An 18,031-nucleotide genomic window follows, 5' to 3' on the forward strand; every position below is an offset into this window, starting at 1 on the left:
CCCCAGTGCATGATGCAGCTGCCAGTGGCTGCCACTGTGGAGATGTATACTTGATGCATTGATCAACCAGTGTACTAACAGCCTTCATTTGTGCTGTGCTACTCACTGGTGTTATGAGATCTTTCAAATACTATCAGATCCCTTGACAGCCTACCTCCTTCTGGCATGTTAGAACACCCATCTCCACTGTAGAGTTGCATAACACGCAGGATGCAAGACAGGTAAAACCTTGCCTGCAAACCGCTTTCGTCTATAAGCAGAATTCAATATCCTTTACAATTTCAACTAACAGAAGATGGGATTTATAGCTGCCAGGAATGAAATAAAGGGGCAGTTAATTGCTCTAAAAGCTCAGCTGTTGCTTTCTGACTTGTGATTCGGCCATCTTATTCACAGTCGTAGTGCTTTTGTTGTAGGTGAACAACAACATGAATTTTAAATTGCACACGAGATGACAGACAGGTATTTAATTCAATATGTTAATGTAACATTATTCAGCAAGTTTCGTTCGACTTTATAAAGCAAAACAAGCTAATTCTATAGGGTGATGCAAAACTTTTGTCCATAGCTGTATATTTTTTTAGCTTTTGAAAATATATAGCTACCAGGGAGAAAATAAACAATTGTTTCCATAGGGAGCTGTCACAGAGGAGCACACTTAGAAACACTTACAGTAGTAGGATGCCTGGCTGTTCCCACTTCTCTCCAATAGCTTGCACCACAGATTTCCTGTATAATGACCTCAAAATATTTGGTGCATCTCCCCCAATAACCTTTACGGTAATATAATACCCACTCTGTGTATAACACGCATTGACTGAGCAGCTTGGGTTACTTGTTACTTCTGTATAACATTCACCTCTTACAATGCATGTGCCCTGTATGTAACCCAAGCAGACATTCTCTTTAGAATTGTTATTGAGGTGCAGATTCCCACTGTGGATATGTGTGAGTGTGTTTGCATTGAGTTATTAAAGTGTTGTCTGTTGGTCTAGGCCTGAGTGAGAAGGGCTGGCAGACAGTGCTGGATGGAATTACAGGTGTCTTACATGTGTTGGCTGAGCGGCAATCCTGCAACGTCTGAGGAGATCCCGCTAGTACATTCTCGTGTGGATCAACCAGAATACAATTTCTATAAGTAATTATATCACTTTGTACCGCGGCAAGATTTGCTGTGTGATGAAATGGGAATTGGAGGTGGGCAGGAATCAGAAGGCAGTCTTAAACACATCCTATATCCTGGGACCTTTTTTTTTTCTGAATAATGTGCGTACCGAAGAGACTATTTGATGGATAATTAATTGTCATTATGATCCTAGAAATGTGTGCGTTTCAGAGCTGCTTCATTTGTATTCATTTTAATTTGTAACCTTACATCATGGATTAAGCATAATCTTATCAAGGTACATTTGATAAAATGAAAATAAAATTATATATACACACATGCATTCAGTACATACATACATCTCTCTCTCTCTCTCTCTCTCTCTCTCTCTCTCTCTCTCTCTCTCTCTCTCTCTCTCTCTCTCTCTCTCTCTCTCTACTTACAAGCAACAGAAAGTCAAAGTGAAGCACAGTCCCTCCTAAAAAGGGACAGTTGATATGTATAAAATATCTTAAGAAACTGTCAGAATTATAGCTAAACATTATAAGCCTGATCCATTTAGAAACTGTAGCCTGCTGCCTTTGAGAGTCATCTACTGTTCCTATACATTGTGCACTTTGGGAGGCTAACTGACAGGGGTCAAAAGCCATTCAAACAAAGAAAGGCTTCATTTCTATTTAACAGTAAGAAGAGAAGAGTGTTCTACATTGTAATAAAGGGGGCATTATTTTCAGAAATGATAATGGAGCCATTTTGGTTAACCCGTGAAAGCAACAAAATACCAGTGACAGATCACATACAGAAAATGACCAGTCCACAGCCAGTGTAAGCACCCCAGGGGTGTCTTACTGGCAAACTCATCTGCTCAGTGCCAGCACTAAGTGCAAGGGCTATTAAATATAGTGCTGTGGAGAGCTTGTTTACCGAGTCAGGCTAATGTATCATGGTTCCCGTGCACCACTTACTGTGGCAAACCTAGTGTGGAGATTGTAGTGATGGTACTTTTAAATGGATATTCTAGAATGAATCAACACTTTTGAACAAGAACCTGTGTTGTGTAGTAGACGACGCTAGGAACTTGGGAAAACTGAATTTAAAAATCAATGCAAGGATGTTTTGGCACATACATCCTAATCCTTATGTCATCCTTGCATTATCACCTGCTTGCTCAATGCGATCGTGGTGTTTTATGGGTATGGGTGTTTGTTCTTTCTCTGTGAGTAGCACAGCATGGGTCAGTTGCTTGTGGCTAGCTTGAAAATGCATTTCCTAGAAAAACCGGAATACATCATTTCATTTATGCTATACCACAAGCATGTGACTGACTAAAACCAAGCAGCAGTCAGATGTTTGATGAGCTGAGATGGACTTGCTGATGAATAATATAAGCAAAGGCCAAGACAAACTTGGGACAGGTAGAAACAAGAATCGTTTGACTTACACCTTTGCCATTAGCTGTAAATTCAGAAGGATATTCTTTATGATTATAGCTGCTATTAGCATTCATTCTTTTATCTTTTGGCAGGGCTAGACTGGAACACTTGCCCCTGCACTGACAAAAACTATGGGCTTTAGTCTTTCTTTCTTGGCTGAATGCAGGGTCATTTGCTAGAAATGCTTCAGCTGTGGTTGGACTAAAATATTGGCCAGTAGAGATACAGAAAATGGCAATTGTCAGCAGAGTGGGGCTGTTAAGATCTTACACACAATTTAACTTTCACGAGATAAAAATTCATGGAAACATGCTTATAAGACTAAAAGGTCCTGCTAAAGGCAGTTTAAGGACAGGTACTGATCAATATGTACACATTAACTGTACATGAACTATTAAACATGATCATTGCCGCTACAGACACACAGTGATAACGAGTTTAAATAGTAACAGCAATAAAGGTTTTTTTTGTTTTTTTAAAGCACCTTAAAACAACCTTCGAATGGGTCTTGTAAACAATACAGAACAGAGACATGAGGTGGAAGTTAACCTGATGGTTAGGCATTATCGAATCTTACAAGCATAGGATCCTCTGACTATTAAGTCAAGACCCCAGTCTCATATTTTTTTCTTGATCGCTGGCGACACATTCGGTGCTCATGAAAACCAAGAGCCTGAAAGCACTGGAGACTGAAGCCCTCTCTTTCTCTTTCTCTTTTCACAGAACAGATACAGCACAGGCGAGCGCGGTGTTAGGCTCCTCCACGGCACACTGCCAATGTGCCCCAACCCTGGCAGGAAAAGACTGCCCTCTACCAGGGTGAGAAAGTAGTTAAGTTCCCATGCCTATTGGTCATGGAGCCTTAAAGCACCACTGGATTGTGCCATGCTGGTGGTTTTGTGGTTGTGAACTAGCCTGAGACCACCAAGCTTAATGCACTCCAGCTCTACCCCCAAACTAAATGCTGATCTCGATTTTAGATGGAGCTCCCCTTAACAATGTTGCTCCAGACAGCTTCCCACAAAGAGTCTAATGTTAATTGTTTAAAAAAAAAACAATTATGTCTTCTTACCCACATAAACCAACACTGGTGACATCACATAGGTTCTGGAAATCCCACCTCCTGTCTGGTTGCTTGGTTTATTATCTGTAATATCTTTAAACACATATCTCTAGATCTGTCATATAAAAACAGACAAGGGCTAGACAGCCCTAGACAAGGGACAAGGTAAAGGCTTGGGTAAGAACTGCTGAAGACATTATTTTATGAATAACTTTCTAGGGTTGAGTCCCACACAGAACTGATTTTGTACCTTTTGCGACATTTTTAGTTGTATTTTTTTTTTAGCTGCTTCAGCAAGCTTAGATTGACATTCATTGTTCATTGACATCTAAAGTATGCACTCCCATTGAGCCTTTCTTTCTGAGTTGAATTCAGGGGAATTTGCTAAAGAGGCTTCAACTGTAGCATCGAAACTGACCAGTATATTTCCCAGAAAATAAATGCCAAATCCGCTAAAATGTATAGCTTTCAATAACTTGTGGTTAATTCACACACCAGCTGAATTGCTCTGCTGCATTGTATTTATTTATTCTTCCAGCCTGGTCTAAGAGGTTCTGTCATAACAGGTGCAGTCCTATATATACAATGAAATCCAACATGGGTTTGTAAAGTTACTGTAAACAGTAAAACTCCCGCTTTTCCATTATTGCTTAGAACTTCAAACCCAAGATTTAACTGAATTGCGAAGTGAAAAGTAAAATGGAAACAAACAGTACTGTTCAACACAATTATCTACCTGACAACCCCTTGAAAAGTTGTTTATTTTGTATAATTGCAAGCTGCAAAAACACGACACCTCTGTATCTTCTTTAGTTTTTAACTTGTTTTTTGGCTGCAATGTCATACAGCCGTTGAACTGTTTTATAATCACATGCCAGAAACACAAAGCTTTCTAAAAAAAGATAACAATAAACATGTCTGCTACCTTTACTGTAATGATTTATATTTGACACTGTTTCATATAACTGAACTGCACACTTTTTTTATTCTGTGAAGAAAGCAACAGAACTGTAGATTGCATTAAGATAACCAATTATATGCTAGAGGAAACCAGATCTTTTTTCCATTGCTGTTATCAGATGCTGTGGTGAGCAGAGGCAATGCACAGTAACTCGTAGCCCTGTTACATTCTCTCTGGCTCTTATCGCTTTATCTGTGTTTACCATATTCAGTTAAAAGTGGGTTCTTTTCTGCATCCGCTTTCCTGCCAGAATAACCTCACTCGAATCATGCAGCTTTGCAAAGGTGTTCACAGTTGCTGCTTGAATAGCTGCAGTATAAGAATCAAGAGGGTTAATTATAAGTAGTCTGTGTTTGTTTTGCATAAGTCCTAAAATATGCTATTTGCAGTTTTCCACATATTTTCTTCCCAGCAAACCTGACAAAGCAGTTTGAGATGTGCAAATATGCTGGGTGCCCAGCCTGATATTTAATAGGAAGTGTCTTCTCAGTATGGTTTAGAGGCACGTTCTTGTACCTTGTGGCTGGCAGTTTGTGCAGAAGGTGTGACTTAATATGGGGGAGTTACCTCAAGCTCATTCACACTGTATTGTGCTGTAATTTTACAGCATTTTTAATATCAGTTATTGCTGCATGTTTCACACATTGCAGCTTCTGTTTCTTTTTAAACGTAATCAATATTATTATTGTTTACAAAGAACTGGCTCTATTATACAGGGGATGATGAGGTAGTGATATGCTTTTAGGAGCACAGATAATGACAAAAGACATACAAATATTTCAGCAACAATAAGCTGGCAGAAATCAGTCACTAAAATCACTTTGACAGAGGAACTTAATGAATGTGATTGTGTTGAACCTCAACATAAATGTTAACAGAATGGAAGACTGTCAGATAATTTGTGAATATGAGATATAAACAGTAGTGATTTGTGTAATGCAGGTTTGTAGACTGTAGATGGACCTGGCAGCAGGTTGTCCCAGTTTGATATTGGAATGTTATACAGACTGGGTTCATGGTGCAAATGGAGATACAGTAATAGCAGAATACAATAAGAAACCAGACTGACATACTTGAACATAGGAACCGCTCAACAACTATTTTATAGTGGTCTATGGGGGTGTTAGCTTGTGTTTCACAGTTCAAACTGCAAAATGCGCCTTTAAAAACCTCAGTTTTAACAGCTTAGAAATGCACGGTTCTTGTATGATAAAGTTTTGATTATGTCAGGTCAAAATTAAAGCCTGGAATGAATAGCTAAAAATAAAGAAACCAAGGGGAAAAAAATGCCTTTGTTTGTGTGACATAAATATTTCATGAGTACCATTTTGCACAGAACCACTGAGGAGTGACTATTACTTCTGGTACATGAGATTATTTTTTATAAAACGGAAGTAGTAGTCATAAGGAAATAATTAATTCATATACCTAATGCATACATTACAGGCCAAATGTGAGCCAGACAAAAAGAATATTGGGGCTAGCTCTCCAGTTTAAAGACTAAATACATTTGTTACGCTACGTTGATAGGTTGAGAGTGCAGCACACCGAATTAAAAAAGCACAATATCTAAAAAAAGAGTATTGGGATTCTGTGTCAATTCAATCAAATGAAATTATTGGAAACAATTTTTTGGCTCCCAAAAAGATAGTTAATATGAAATAGAAATGATAGTATAGAAACCATCTTGGCACTCATACTGCAAGTTGTGTATTAGTGTACTTTGTATAATACTGCAGTCCCTATACTGCTTTTGGGCTGCCCTGCAATAAGGCTAAACGTCCAAACCACTATCTCAGAAGAACACTGGAACCTTCTTAAAGGTTGGAGCCTTATTCCCCTCTTTTGTCCACGGCACCCTGAAGTGAGGAAAAAGATCTAGTGCAACCCATAAGCCACTGTGTGTTGTGGAGATCTGTCCACGTGACTGTCCTTTTAAACTGTGCCTAGTCATTTTATCTGTGGTTTTCAATTTTATACCAACAAATGCAAAGCTGACAAGGAAATGGTTCTGAAAGACCTACTGTCTATCAGCGCACCTTAAATATTGCATGAGTCCCAGATTCACTTAGTAGTTAGTATTACTTCCACTCTGTGGGTATATTATTGTAAAAATGCGGCTTGTTTATCTCAAGGCATGACCTAGTTCTTGCCAGCTTCTGCCATCACGACAATGTGTGTAATCTCAAACTGCAGTCCCCTCTGAACAATTATAATGCAGAGCAATCCAAATGGAGATGTTTGTAGAAAACAACATGTGTGTAATTAAGGCCTAATGAGCCCTTGTCTGTGAGGAATGTGCAATTAGATTTGGAATAGAAGAAGGCTGCTTGAATGCCAGGGATTCTTAAAAGGAGCGTGGATGAAAGATACTGTTGCTGTGAATATAGAATAATGGGAATGCTAATAGTGCACAGGCCTGGGTAGGAGGTGGGGATAGGGGGGTATATGTGATTGGGGTTGCCAGGCCTGTTTCTTGCTTCTTTAAAGCACCTGTGTTCGAAACCATGGACCTCCTAATATGTTTGGAGGCTGTAAACCGTTACCTACAGTCTTCTCAGTCAGTAATGTTCAGTTCAAAAATCGTTATTATTAATTTTTTAATTTTTTTTTACAGCAACTCTGAGTAAGTACTTCACATTAAAAACAGTAACCCATGAGGGTCAGTAAGAAGTTGAAATAGGTTTACCCTGGCTAAAGTCTTTCATTTTAAAAGCTGTACTGTATTTATTGACTTTGTTTTTCGAGTTAGTGTGGTCTCTCTTTCTTTCCTCTTCCGTTGAACAACTTCTTCACACTTTTTTTACCTCAAAAGTAGCAACAGGTGTCTGCCGACATATAAAGATAGAATAGAACTACCAGTGACTTTGAATCTGAAAGATAAAAAAACACAACAAAAGCTACTTCATTACACATGAACCTGTAGACTGTGTTTGTCTGTGTTCCATAGATATGCATAGGATTGTTTCCTAGTTAACACAGACCATTATTGAAAAGCACAACGTTATGTTAAGGAGATTTTAATCAATCTCATGTTTTTAACATGTTCTCAGTCTTTTAACAGCAATGTGCAATATTCTTTACTTTAATTTGAATTTTTATTTAAAAAAAAAACAGTTTTGCAAGTTTTAAACACGTTTTGGAGTTTATTCGATACCCTTTTAAAACATTTATAGGCATAGTTCTATAAATAAATAGTTCTTTGTAAATAGAACTGTACATTACATTTTGCATACTTTTTTTCACCAAAAATGCCCTTAGTTCATGCAAAGTATGTAAATTGTATTTATTTATTTATTTGTTTGTTTGATTGTTAGCCGCTGATTATCACCCCAGTGATGTTCCATCATCACAGCAATTCCAATTTTTCCTTTGCCTCAAAGAAAAGCTTAGAGGCTAGGCTTCAGTAGTGTATGGTGTTATAGTGCCGGGAGAGAGCTGTTTGTGTATCTGAAACTAGAATCTCAATGTGAGCATGCCACAGTGAAACCACCCTTGGCTTCAGCTTTATGCAAACAGAGTCTATTTATATATTTAGCTCTCTACTTTTATTTTTTCAAAAACCAAGTGTGCTCTATGGTGTCAAATGTGCGTCAGTTGTGAACAAACGGCTCTTTGTTATCACTGCAGTGTGTTTCTCAGATTGTCATACCTATTTTAGATATGATTCCTATTAAACATGTCAACTGCCCCTCTGTGTTTCTCTCTGCAGTTTTTATTCATACTTTTAATTTACATCGACTTGATAACATTATAGCACATTTAAGTTATTTCGGTTTAATATGTTCTTGCTTTCTATAGTAGATACCTAAAGTTGTATTCATCAAGCACATTTATTTCAGTTAAAAACAGTGTTTTAGTAAGATGCGGCTTAATGCAGATACTGCATGTCTAGTGCGTATCTGTGACTGAAGGAACTGAAGACTTTCACGTGTTTAACAATAAACATGCTATGTAAAACAGATGTGTAAAACAATAAACATGCTTTATAAATATAGGACAAAAAACAATGAAGAACCCCGGGCTCTAAATGGTTAATGCTCATGTGTTCCGTTTCTAGCCCACAAACCCAAATCTTTTAAAGATTTTGAACAGCCGAGCAGGGATTTGACATGCATGATTATTGTGAGATCTTTCACGTTCCACTCTTCTGAAAGGTACAGTACAGTAGGTCTTAATCCTTTGGTACCTCGTTTCTCTTTCCTGTCTGTGTGTTGGGAAATCAGAAGGCCCTCATTATAGATTGTCTCTGATGGAACTGACTTACTTTTATAAAAAAATTTGGCTGCTCGAGCTTAGGTAACATGCTGTATATCTATGGCAGACAACTGAAGAGCAGCTCCTGAACTCAAGTGAAGGCAACACAGACTTAACAGAGACTTCTCAATACATAAAAAGGATATTAGCTTTTTACACTGTACATTTCATGAATTCCCCTTGGCGTTTATTTTACTGCGATAGGGAATTGTGTAGATTTTTAATTAGGACGTCACCCTTGAAGTTGTTAGTGATAGATCGCATGGGGGACACGACTTGCAATGCTGTAGCTTCTGGTTTTCATTTAGGTTGCATCATTTAGTGTAAACCATTACTGTGGACATGACCACACTGCATGCCTGGAAGAGCAAAGAGTACACTGACGGACAACGAGTCTCAAGCCAGTAATAACCAGTAATTATATGTCTCTTTCGCAGAAGCAACTGGCAGACCTGATCCTATTAATGTAACTGTGTTGATTTTAAATATTTATCTAGGGGACTTACCTCAATTTTTTTTTTGACATACAGGTTGTGCAAAACAGAGGTTGCTGAAAACAAAATCGCGTTTAACAAACATGAGCCCAACTCTGAACTTTACAAAATGTTCTACTGAGACCTCGGCTGACACAGAGAATAAAGAAATGCAGTTTAATACAGTAAAACAGTGACAGAATGACAATGTATTCAGAAGTGTCTTAACGTGTTGGGTTGGGTTATTTCAAAGTCATTTTTTTTATGTGAATCACGACCATTTTATAAAACCGCAAGTGTTAGAATGTATATGTTTTATAGCCTGTCCACATCACATTTGTATAACTTTTTTTTTTTTTTTGTTCATGAGAAAATAAAAATGAATTACAATCAGGCATTAGTGTGATGTAGCCAATTACACCCCTTTTCATCTGTTTAAAAGATTGGAGCTACTGGTTTGCCTTAAATAAAATGCTTAACAGATGCATGCAATGTGTGAAGAAGGCTGTTTATCTAAATTCCCTATGCAAATGAGGTGATTTCACAGTGTACGCTGGTCATCCCTAGACACTCTTGATACCCTTCCTCCACTGGCACATCCGACCGTTTATGGTCTGTTAGGGTTTATGCCTGAATTTCTGATGATTTGAAACAAATGGACATAAACCGCAGGTACTGTACACTTAACTCACACACTCAAAAACACACAATTCTACCAAATTTCTCATCTTTGACCTTTATTATATTAATATAAAGAAAAAAGCGGAAAATAAAACTATTCTAAATATAAAAATTAATTTATAATTATAATTTGACTATATAAAAATATAGTCAATCAAAATACTGTACATATGTACACACACGCTTGCGCAATTTCTTTTTTTTAAAGCACCCAAACAAAAAACAACTAACAAAATAACAACTGTCTTTAAAGGGATATCTTTGGCAAATCATATTTTTAAAACCTTCTCTTTTCCCCTTCAACAGAACTAATTGAACATTAAGTCGATACAATCAGTAAACATGTATGGATTATAAAGAAATTCCTAAATATATTTACAAAATATACCGAAGCAAGATACAGCTGTACCGTTGGTCTATTAATTTTTGAACGTCATTTGTTTGTACATCTTTTGGCAAACTGAGTTAATTAATAACAATAATGAATAACAACTGTCTTTCGTTGCGTGACGGCAGTAGCACGGCTCGGCTCTGCAGTGGAAAAACAACCCAGGCTCTACGTGAGGACTCGGTACGGCCATGGCACAGCTCAGCTGTACAATAGAAAAGAGGCACAAATACCTTTCTCACTTTGTTACAGATGTGTTCTGTAAGTGTCCCAGCAATGTTCTAGAACAGGGACTTGACTGGTCCACCTTCATGTGTTTCCTCTAGTAGATTGAAAAAATTGAAAAGGAATACAAATCTTCATTTAGATATATACAAATCAGTTGTATTTGTAGCCTACATTTTGCATGTTACTTGCATACTTGGCTTTTCATTTGCATGTACGTACTGTATTTTCACTGCTTATGCATTCTGTATTAGCTTTTATTCTCTTTGAGTGAACCAATTAGAGCCCATCCCAGTTAGGATATTGTGCAGTAAATTCCCAGGAACCAACATGCCTATAAGAATGAAAGCACAAAGTAAACCGCGTCTGAGGTGGATATATTAATCAAAGTGTTTCTCATAAAAATGAACCCTGACTTGTAATAACCCATGCTGACCACTAGAGGCTACTGGCTGTGTCACTGTCCTTTTCTATGACACAATTTCAATCCCTTGCCTATTGTCCAAATTATACCAGGGCTTTCAATTTAGGTGCTTTTGATCTTAATGTTCTTGCGGGACCTCAGCAGTTATTCTGTGCTTTCTCAAGCAGAGGCAAGACTGGCAATTGTGCTACGTTGTGTGGTGGTTTCGTAAGGTTTACAGTATTTGGGACTCCATTGATTTCAACCCAAGACCACCACAGGTGAATGGCATGAATTATCCTGATGCGCCACTGTGAGGCGTGTGAGTAAAAATGGATTTTCCAGACAGCGATTTACGTGTAAAAAAAAAAAAAAATTATTTAATATTACACGGAAAAGAAAAAAAACAATAAAGAAGGATGTGAGGGAGGGAGTGCTGGAGTAATCAAAAATAAAGGAACGGAAGCCTCTTAATCCTCTTTGTGATCTGCTCAATCCAAAAATGAAACAAAAAGGAATAAAAATAGAAAAGAGCAAAGTTAGTAAGGCCTCCGTCCGTAATTAAAAGTAAATAACACAGTCCACCCCGCACGTACTTCCCTCCAGCCTTTTTTTCCCCGCCTCTATTCCTCAGGACCAACCCCGAACACAGTAGCACGTTCCCTTTAGTATGCAAACCCCGCCCCGGTAGTCAGTGGATCACCAATCCCAGACTGACAGGTATCCTTAACTTCACTTGACTCCAGTGGCTGAAATTTACATACTCGTACTTCCGCCCCTCACCAAGGTGCCGCCCCTCAAAAAGATGACTTTTGTCATGGTCACAAGACCTTGGTAAGGGAAGTCCTGAGTTGGTTTGATGCCTTCTACTGTTGGGAGGCTGAATTGCAGACCGAAACCCCTTTGACTCATCACATATCCCACCCCTCAGAGTGGAGCTGAAGGAACACTCGAAAACCTCTAACCCCTCCTTTTCCCTCCCTCCCGGGAAAAAAAATCAGTGTTTTGATGTAACTTACTTGCACGATGCCTTATTTGAAAGGCGAAGGGTTGGAATCCTTCATTGTGTCTAACCACTTTAAAGGGGCGTGATCTGTGATGAGTACAAAGGGTCGTCCCAGAAGATAGTATTTTAAGGACGCCACCGCCCATTTTACTGCCAGGCATTCTTTTTCTACCACAGAGTACCTTTGTTCTCTCGGCAGTAACTTCCGACTAATATATAGTATTGGGTGTTCTATACCATTTTTTTCCTGGGACAGAACCGCCCCCAGACCAGTCTGCGATGCATCGGTCTGAAGGATGAACTCTCGTCTGAAATCCAGGCATACTAATGCTGGGGCCTGACTCAAGTTAGTTTTAAAAGACTTAAAATCCATCTGACACTCTGCATTCCACTTAATTTTATTTGGAGTGTTCTTTTTAGTGAGATCAGTGAGAGGGGCGGCTATAGTGGAAAAGTGTGGAATAAAGCGGCGGTAATAACCAGCCAATCCCAACAATGATCTCACCTGGGTTTTTGTGGTAGGTACCGGTGAATCCAACAAAGCCTGGACTTTTGAAACCAACGATTTCACTCTACCCTTAGTATTATGAAACCTAAATATTTTGTTTCTTCTTCTCCAATAGCGCACTTTGCCATGTTCGCTGTGAGCCCCGCCTTCCTCAGAGACTGTAGGACGGCTTTTAATCTACTCAAATGTTCTTTCCAGGAAGAACTGTATATGACTACATCATCGATATATGCAACTGCATACTCTCGATGAGGTTGTAATACCATGTCCATCAGTCTCTGGAAAGTTGCGGGAGCTCCATGAAGTCCGAATGGCATAGTACAAAATTGAAAAAGACCATCTGGGGTTGAGAATGCCGTTTTCTCACGAGAGGCTTTTGCTAATGGAATTTGCCAGTATCCTTTCGTCAGATCCAAAGTTGAAATAAACCGAGCTCGCCCCAGCCTGTGTAAGAGTTTATCTACCCGAGGCATGGGATATGCATCAAACTTAGAGATAGCATTCACCCTCCTAAAGTCTATACATAACCGTAGTGACCCATCTGGTTTGTCTATTGGTACAATTGGACTACACCACTCACTTCGGGAAGGTTCAATTATCCCAAGTTTCAACATACACTCCACCTCCCTCCGGACAGAATCTCTCCGACTTTCTGGAATGCGATACGGTCTCTGTCTAACTCTCAGACCTGGCGGAGTGATAACCGCGTGTTCAAACACGTTAGAAAACACATCACCAAACATTTTGATTAAATTGCTTACCTCTTTGCGTTGATCAGGAGTTAATTGTTCCCCCATCGGAACCCCAGCTGCTGATACTGGCTCAATTTAGGGTCCATAGTCCTCTCCCTCCTGTTCAAGAGATATAAAATGGACCTCCCGTTCTTTCCACGGTTTGAGGAGATTAACATGATAAATTTGATTTTCCTTCCGACGCCCAGGCTGTCGAATCTCATAATTAACTCATCCAATTGCTCGAATGACCTCAAAGGGACCCTGCCATTTAGCAAACAACTTAGATTCTGATGAGGGAAGCAACAACAACACTTTGTCTCCAGGTCGAAAGTTCCGAATTCTTGCATTTTTATTGTAGCTTTGCTGCTGCTTCTGCTGTGCCACTTTGAGATTGTCATATGCCAATTGACCGACTAATTCTAAGCGATCGTGTAGCTGTAATACATATTTCACTATATTTTTAGAGTCTTTTGACTGTTCTTCCCAGCCTTCTCTTATGAGATCCAAGATACCCCGCGGCTGCCGACCGTACAAGAGCTCAAACGGAGAGAACCCTATTGTGGTACCTCACGAACTGCAAAGAGCAAGTAGGGAAGCAGTTTAGCCCGATTACGTTTCTCCTGATCTACAACGCGGCGCAACATACTTTTTAAAGTCTGATTAAATCGTTCAACAAGCCCATCCGTTTGAGGATGAAAAACTGAGGTTAGAATTGAACAGATTTTCAATAATTTGTATAATTGCTGAATACAGCCAGACAGAAAATTAGTGCCCTGATCAGTGAGAATTTCTTTCAGGATTCCCACCCTAGAAAATATTTTAACCAATTCATTTGCTACTACTTCTGCACTCATAGAACGTAAGGGAACAGCTTCTGGATATCGTGTTGCGTAGTCCACTACTACCAAAATATACCGATATCCTGACTCTGCTCCCTCCAGAGGGCCTACTAAATCTACACCAATCCTCTCAAACGGTACTCCAATAATTGGCAGTGAGACCAGAGGTGCGGGGCGAACTAACTTAGGGGCAGCTAATTGACATTCCGGACACTCAGATACATACTTTCGCACAAGACCATAAACCCCTGGCCAAAAAAAAACGGGCCAGAATTCGTTCCTGAGTCTTTTCAGTTCCTAAATGACCTGAAAATGGAATGTCATGCGCCAATCTCATGACTTCTGACTGAAAAGGCCTAGGAACCAATAACTGTTTTACGAGCTGTCCCATCCCGGGAGCCCAGGTTATTCTATATAATAAGTGCCCAGATACAGAAAAATGCGGAAATACCACTGGTTGTCCTTCCTGCATATCCTTCCCCTCAACATATCTAACCTGTTTCCAAGCATACTGTAACGTGGGATCATTTTGTTGTTCATAGCCCAGGTCAATATCTCAGTCCCAATGATTAGGTACGGTGAGAGGAGTGTCTTTTATTATGTGACCTTCCACATCAGTAACCTCGCAGCCCCGGTCACACTGAACACCTACTCCTTTACCCTGCCGTTTACAAGATTGGTTTACCTTTGAGTCAGACCCCTCCCCTTGTCGTCTCAGAGTTCCCTCATATTTTTCCACCCTGCGCTCTCTCTTTGTTTTTCTCAGGCGGATTTTAGGGTTAAACAGGTCGGATTGTAACGGGAAAATCTCGCCAATTGTTTTCTCCCGTTGCTTAGATTGTCCCCTGGTAGAAACTAAGACCATTTCCCGACCTAAAATATGATCAAAAAACGGCCAGTCTCTTCCCAGGAGAACAGGGTATGGTAAACATTGCGCTACAGCCACTTTAACGTAAGCTGAGTAACCATCAACAGTAAGTCTAACTTTAGTGGTGGGATAAACCCAAGTTTCTCCATGGATACATGAGATAGCCACTTTACCCTGTGGCTCCCAGGTTACCCCCTCCAAAAGAGCTTGTCGAATCAATGTTTGTACACACCCAGAGTCTGCAAATGCATTAGTACTCTTATCCCCGACCTGTACTCTTAATTGATAAGGGCCCTCCCGACATTCCCCAGTGTTCTTACCTGTTACTGCTGACCAGGATCTTCTTGCCAGGTCTACCTCCATCGTCGGACAGTCCCTGGCTATATGTCCGGGCTCATTGCATCGGTAACAAACTGGGGTAGAAGGCACCAACGGAGTTTGCTTGTCCTGTGAGTCAGTGACCGACAAGTTAGGGGGTTTTTCTCTCGCCCAACATGGGGCTAACCTCGACCTCCATGGTCTGAAGGTCTGGTTACCTCCTCTGGGCTTCACTGATGGGTTGGTCCTGGTTAGTTTAGGCGCAGGAGTGGGGTCAGAGGCGGCGCCTTCATTCGCATCCTCATATGCCTCCGCCAGGATGATGGCCTTCTCGAGAGTGGTAGGTTGATTCCTTTTAACCCACTCCCGATTTCCTGGCGGTAGTATGGATGTGAACTGCTCTATGGCGATCTTCTGCACCAGTTCTTGGGGTGTGTGTTCTTCCGGTTGCAGCCACCGGGCGCACTGATCTAGGAGATACTGTCCCGCAACCCGGGGCCGCACCCCCTTGGACAGCTGGTATTCCCGGAAACGGCGCCGGTATGTTTCTTCCGTGATCCCGAGGCGTGAGAGAATGGCTTCTTTTACTTTTGTATAATCCGCAGCCTCCGAGGCCATTAATGCTCTGTACGCTGCTTGCGCTTCTCCTGTCAAACAGGGTGCCAATTTCATGGCCCAGTGTTCCTTGGGCCACCCTGCTGCTTCTGCCACTCTCTTAAAGGTGACCAAGAACGCCTCAGGCTCATCTTCCGGAGTCATCTTCTGTAACTTTGGTTGTGAAGAAAACTTCCAGCCAACCGCTGTTTCCGCCGCTGGTGTCGAGATTTTCTCTACCAGCTGACCAAAGAACTGGGCGAGCTGTTCCTGGCGCCGTGCTTCCCTCTCCTCTCGCTTCTCCTCCTGCTCCCTAAACATCGCCAAGACTGTAGCTGGATCCGTATCCCACTGCTAACACCACGTGTGAGGAGTGTGAGTAAAAATGGATTTTCCAGACAGCGATTTACGTGTAAAAAAAATAAAAATTTTATTTAATATTACACGGAAAAGAAAAAAAACAATAAAGAAGGATGTGAGGGAGGGAGTGCTGGAGTAATCAAAAATAAAGGAACGGAAGCCTCTTAATCCTCTTCGTGATCTGCTCAATCCAAAAATGAAGCAAAAAGGAATAAAAATAGAAAAGAGCAAAGTTAGTAAGGCCTCCGTCCGTAATTAAAAGTAAATAACACAGTCCACCCCGCACGTACTTCCCTCCAGCCTTTTTTTCCCCGCCTCTATTGCTCAGGACCAACCCCGAACACAGTAGCACGTTCCCTTTTGTATGCAAACCCCGCCCCGGTAGTCAGTGGATCACCAATCCCAGACTGACAGGTATCCTTAACTTCACTTGACTCCAGTGGCTGGAATTTACATACTCGTACTTCCGCCCCTCACCAAGGTGCCGCCCCTCAAAAAGATGACTTTTGTCATGGTCACAAGACCTTGGTAAGGGAAGTCCCGAGTTGGTTTGATGCCTTCTACTGTTGGGAGGCTGAATTGCAGACCGAAACCCCTTTGACTCATCACAGCCACCTAGCTCGCAAGCTAGCTTCTTTGAATTGAATTCTGTTGATCTCCTCCCACTGTTTGTTCACATTACAAAACTGCCTATCGCAGTGAATCACTGCAATAGTAAATGGAGTCAAACTGCACCTGTTCACCTGTCACCAGGGAGTATTAAACATTTCAAGTCCAGTATTACAGCTTGAGCGTAATTATCCCAAGAAATACCTCACATTTCTGTGTCTCATGGCAGTGAAATGCATTGTAGTGTGGTAGCTTTAGTTTAGTTCATATATTTAGACTTTACTTTGTTGTTTTCTTTGAACGATACATACTTGGTGCACTTGTTTATACAGTAAATGATGTTGTGCAGACTAAAACATGCAGGGGCTTCTGGGATTGGGAAGCCTGACCTGAATTGAGCCCAGAATGTCACAGCTGCCCTCAACACCTACATGCTGCACTCTCTGTCACACATACAGAAGAACTGATTGTCCCTCGTGTTTTCTCAACCCAGGCTGTAAGTTTAGTCACTGCTGTTCTGTTTGTCAGTCAGTGTGTGAAAGTGTTATAACTGCTCAGTCCTCTTGCCTTATTCCACCTTCAGGGGCTGTAAAGCAGACCCTGGCAGGATTAATGCTCCAGCTTAGCTAGCCTTAGCGCCTGCTCATGTGAAAGACATGGTACCATCGCCCCCAGTGCCTCCGTGTTGGGAAAACTACTGTTCACTCTCTGACCTGACCAACCTAATTAGATCTCATTCTAATGAACTATAATTACTGACATCTATAAGAGCATTTGAGGTTGAAATGATGAGACAAAAGTAATTGGGTTCATGCTTAGTCTCTTTTTTTCTTTTTTTTTTTTACCCTATCCACTGAATGTCATTCTTGTTTTTTTCTATTTTCAGTTTGATGGTGACAACATGTACTTGAATGAAAATAACCAGGAGTTTCTTTCTCCCAATCAGGTGAGTGATACAACTTCCAAAAGGTATTTTAAAACAGTTTTGTGAACAGTGTTGTAGAATAATAATACAACATCATTCTTGAAACCCGCATTCACAATTGTGTCTCAGTACTTTTTGAAGGGCTGCTGTATCGCATGCTGTAAACCAGTGCTACAGGTGCCGTCACACTTTTAATGGGGTTTAGGGTCACCGTGGGTGGTCAGGTTGCTTATTCAATGGGGATACAAAAGTCCACAACGTCATTTCTTTTGAGACAGGAG

General features: G+C 40.6%; 1 protein-coding gene across 5 annotated transcripts in view; it reads left to right on the plus strand.

The window, feature by feature from the left end:
- Window positions 1-18,031, plus strand: part of LOC121319258 (TOX high mobility group box family member 2-like) — a 100,714-nt gene that overhangs the window by 37,137 nt on the left and 45,546 nt on the right. For 2 of the 5 annotated variants that reach the window (XM_041256499.1, XM_041256502.1), the window contains exons 2-3: window positions 3,262-3,357; window positions 17,712-17,771. The exons of 1 other annotated variant lie outside the window; for it this stretch is intronic. In XM_041256499.1, coding sequence (XP_041112433.1) covers window positions 3,262-3,357; window positions 17,712-17,771 — 156 coding nt within the window. The remainder of the gene's footprint in view (window positions 1-3,261; window positions 3,358-17,711; window positions 17,772-18,031) is intronic. 2 more of the 5 variants (XM_041256500.1, XM_041256503.1) reach the window with 1 other exon arrangement.

Source organism: Polyodon spathula, chromosome 8 (genome assembly GCF_017654505.1).
Source record: "Polyodon spathula isolate WHYD16114869_AA chromosome 8, ASM1765450v1, whole genome shotgun sequence".
In the NCBI taxonomy this organism is placed as follows: Eukaryota; Metazoa; Chordata; class Actinopteri; order Acipenseriformes; family Polyodontidae; genus Polyodon; species Polyodon spathula.